Source organism: Acanthamoeba castellanii (assembly GCF_000313135.1).
Source record: "Acanthamoeba castellanii str. Neff unplaced genomic scaffold scf7180000083311, whole genome shotgun sequence".
Taxonomy (NCBI): domain Eukaryota; phylum Discosea; order Longamoebia; family Acanthamoebidae; genus Acanthamoeba; species Acanthamoeba castellanii.
Window position 1 is genome coordinate 12,181 of NW_004457647.1, and position 1,255 is coordinate 13,435.

The 1,255-nt window shown below is 66.1% G+C and overlaps 2 protein-coding genes across 2 annotated transcripts; one reads left to right on the forward strand and one right to left on the reverse strand.

The window, feature by feature from the left end:
• Positions 1-178: 178 nt before the first annotated feature.
• On the forward strand, positions 179-754 carry ACA1_008730 (uncharacterized protein; the record flags this gene model as incomplete). The annotated part of the gene is made up of 3 exons (XM_004352584.1): positions 179-257; positions 341-607; positions 681-754. The coding sequence occupies 3 exons, from the start codon at positions 179-181 to the stop codon at positions 752-754; spliced, it is 420 nt and encodes a 139-aa protein (XP_004352636.1).
• A 75-nt stretch (positions 755-829) lies between these two features.
• ACA1_008740 (uncharacterized protein) lies at positions 830-1,243 on the reverse strand (the record flags this gene model as incomplete). Its single annotated transcript, XM_004352585.1, has 2 exons — positions 830-941; positions 1,035-1,243. The coding sequence occupies 2 exons, from the start codon at positions 1,241-1,243 to the stop codon at positions 830-832; spliced, it is 321 nt and encodes a 106-aa protein (XP_004352637.1).
• Positions 1,244-1,255: the final 12 nt, after the last annotated feature.

Below are 1,255 nucleotides of genomic sequence, written 5' to 3' on the forward strand. Positions count from 1 at the left end.
GCGCTCGAGCGTGAAGCAGCTCGCGGCGCAGCTCGGCTCGTCGTTGGGCATCTCCACACCACAGCCGACACCGGTGGCCAGCGCCCCGGCCCCGCGCCCGGCCCACGGCGCGTCCTCGGTGCGGCCTCTGCCGCAGCACCAGCAGCCGCAGGGCACGGAGGGCGGCGAGCCCCGACTGATGCTGCCCAAGAGCGGGACCGACGAAGCGCTCCTACCCATGGCCATGGGCCAGGCCCTCGTCTGGAAGCAGTGGGAGGGTACCGCCTGCCTCAAATTCCTCCGGACGTGGCGTGTGTCGTGCGCTCACCAATGCGTGTCATGTCGTGTCGTGCGTGCGCAGATAAGGGCACCACCTACCACAATGACGCGGAGCTGGCCCAGAGGCTGCAGGCCGAGCAGGATCGGGAGGACGCCCGGAAGCGCGCCGAGGCCCGCCAAGCCGCCGAGGCGCGCAGCAGCGCCCGCGGCCCGTCGACGTCGACGTCGACCGCAGTCTCCGACGCCCAGCTTGCCCGGATGCTCCAGGAGGCCGAGCGCTCGGGAGCCGCTGCCCCGCGCCCCGCCGCGACCACCCTCAACGCCCAGGGCCTCACTGACGCCGAGATCGGTAAGCCCCGCCTCCGCTCTCGACTTCCTCTCTTCAAGGGTCTCATCGTGTGCCTTGCGTGTCGTGTGTGCAGCGGCGGTGCTGCAGGAGGAAGAGGAAGCCATGGCCCGCGCGCGCCTTCGACGGAACCAGCGGACCAACTATTAGACGGGAGGAAGAGACAGAAAACGAAATAACGAAGCAAAGCACCAAAAGCCAGATAAAAAAATTGATAAAAAGAAGTTACTGGTGGAGAGTAAGGGAGAGGGCGTAGAGGTGGAAGAAGGGCACCGGGTTGAGGTGCCCCATCGGAGACTCCTCGGCCTTGGCCCACGCCTCCCGTCGCAGCTGTGCCCTCGCCCCTGCAGGCCAGTGGTTGGTGGTGAGATCGATGATGATCGTGTGAAGACACACGACACGACACGACACGACACGACACACGAAGTACCGAAATGGTCCTCGAAGTAAAAGGCGCGCTTGTCCGATTGGCTGATGCATAGGTACAGGCCGCCTCGGCGCGTCACCCGCTCGATCTCGCCGAGCAGCGCCTCGACCTGCACCCACCCATCCACCACCACTGAGACAGACGTCGACCACGGCTGACGGACTGACGGGGCCGTACCACGCGCACAACCTCGGGATGGCAGAGGAGAGCATCGAACGTGCCCT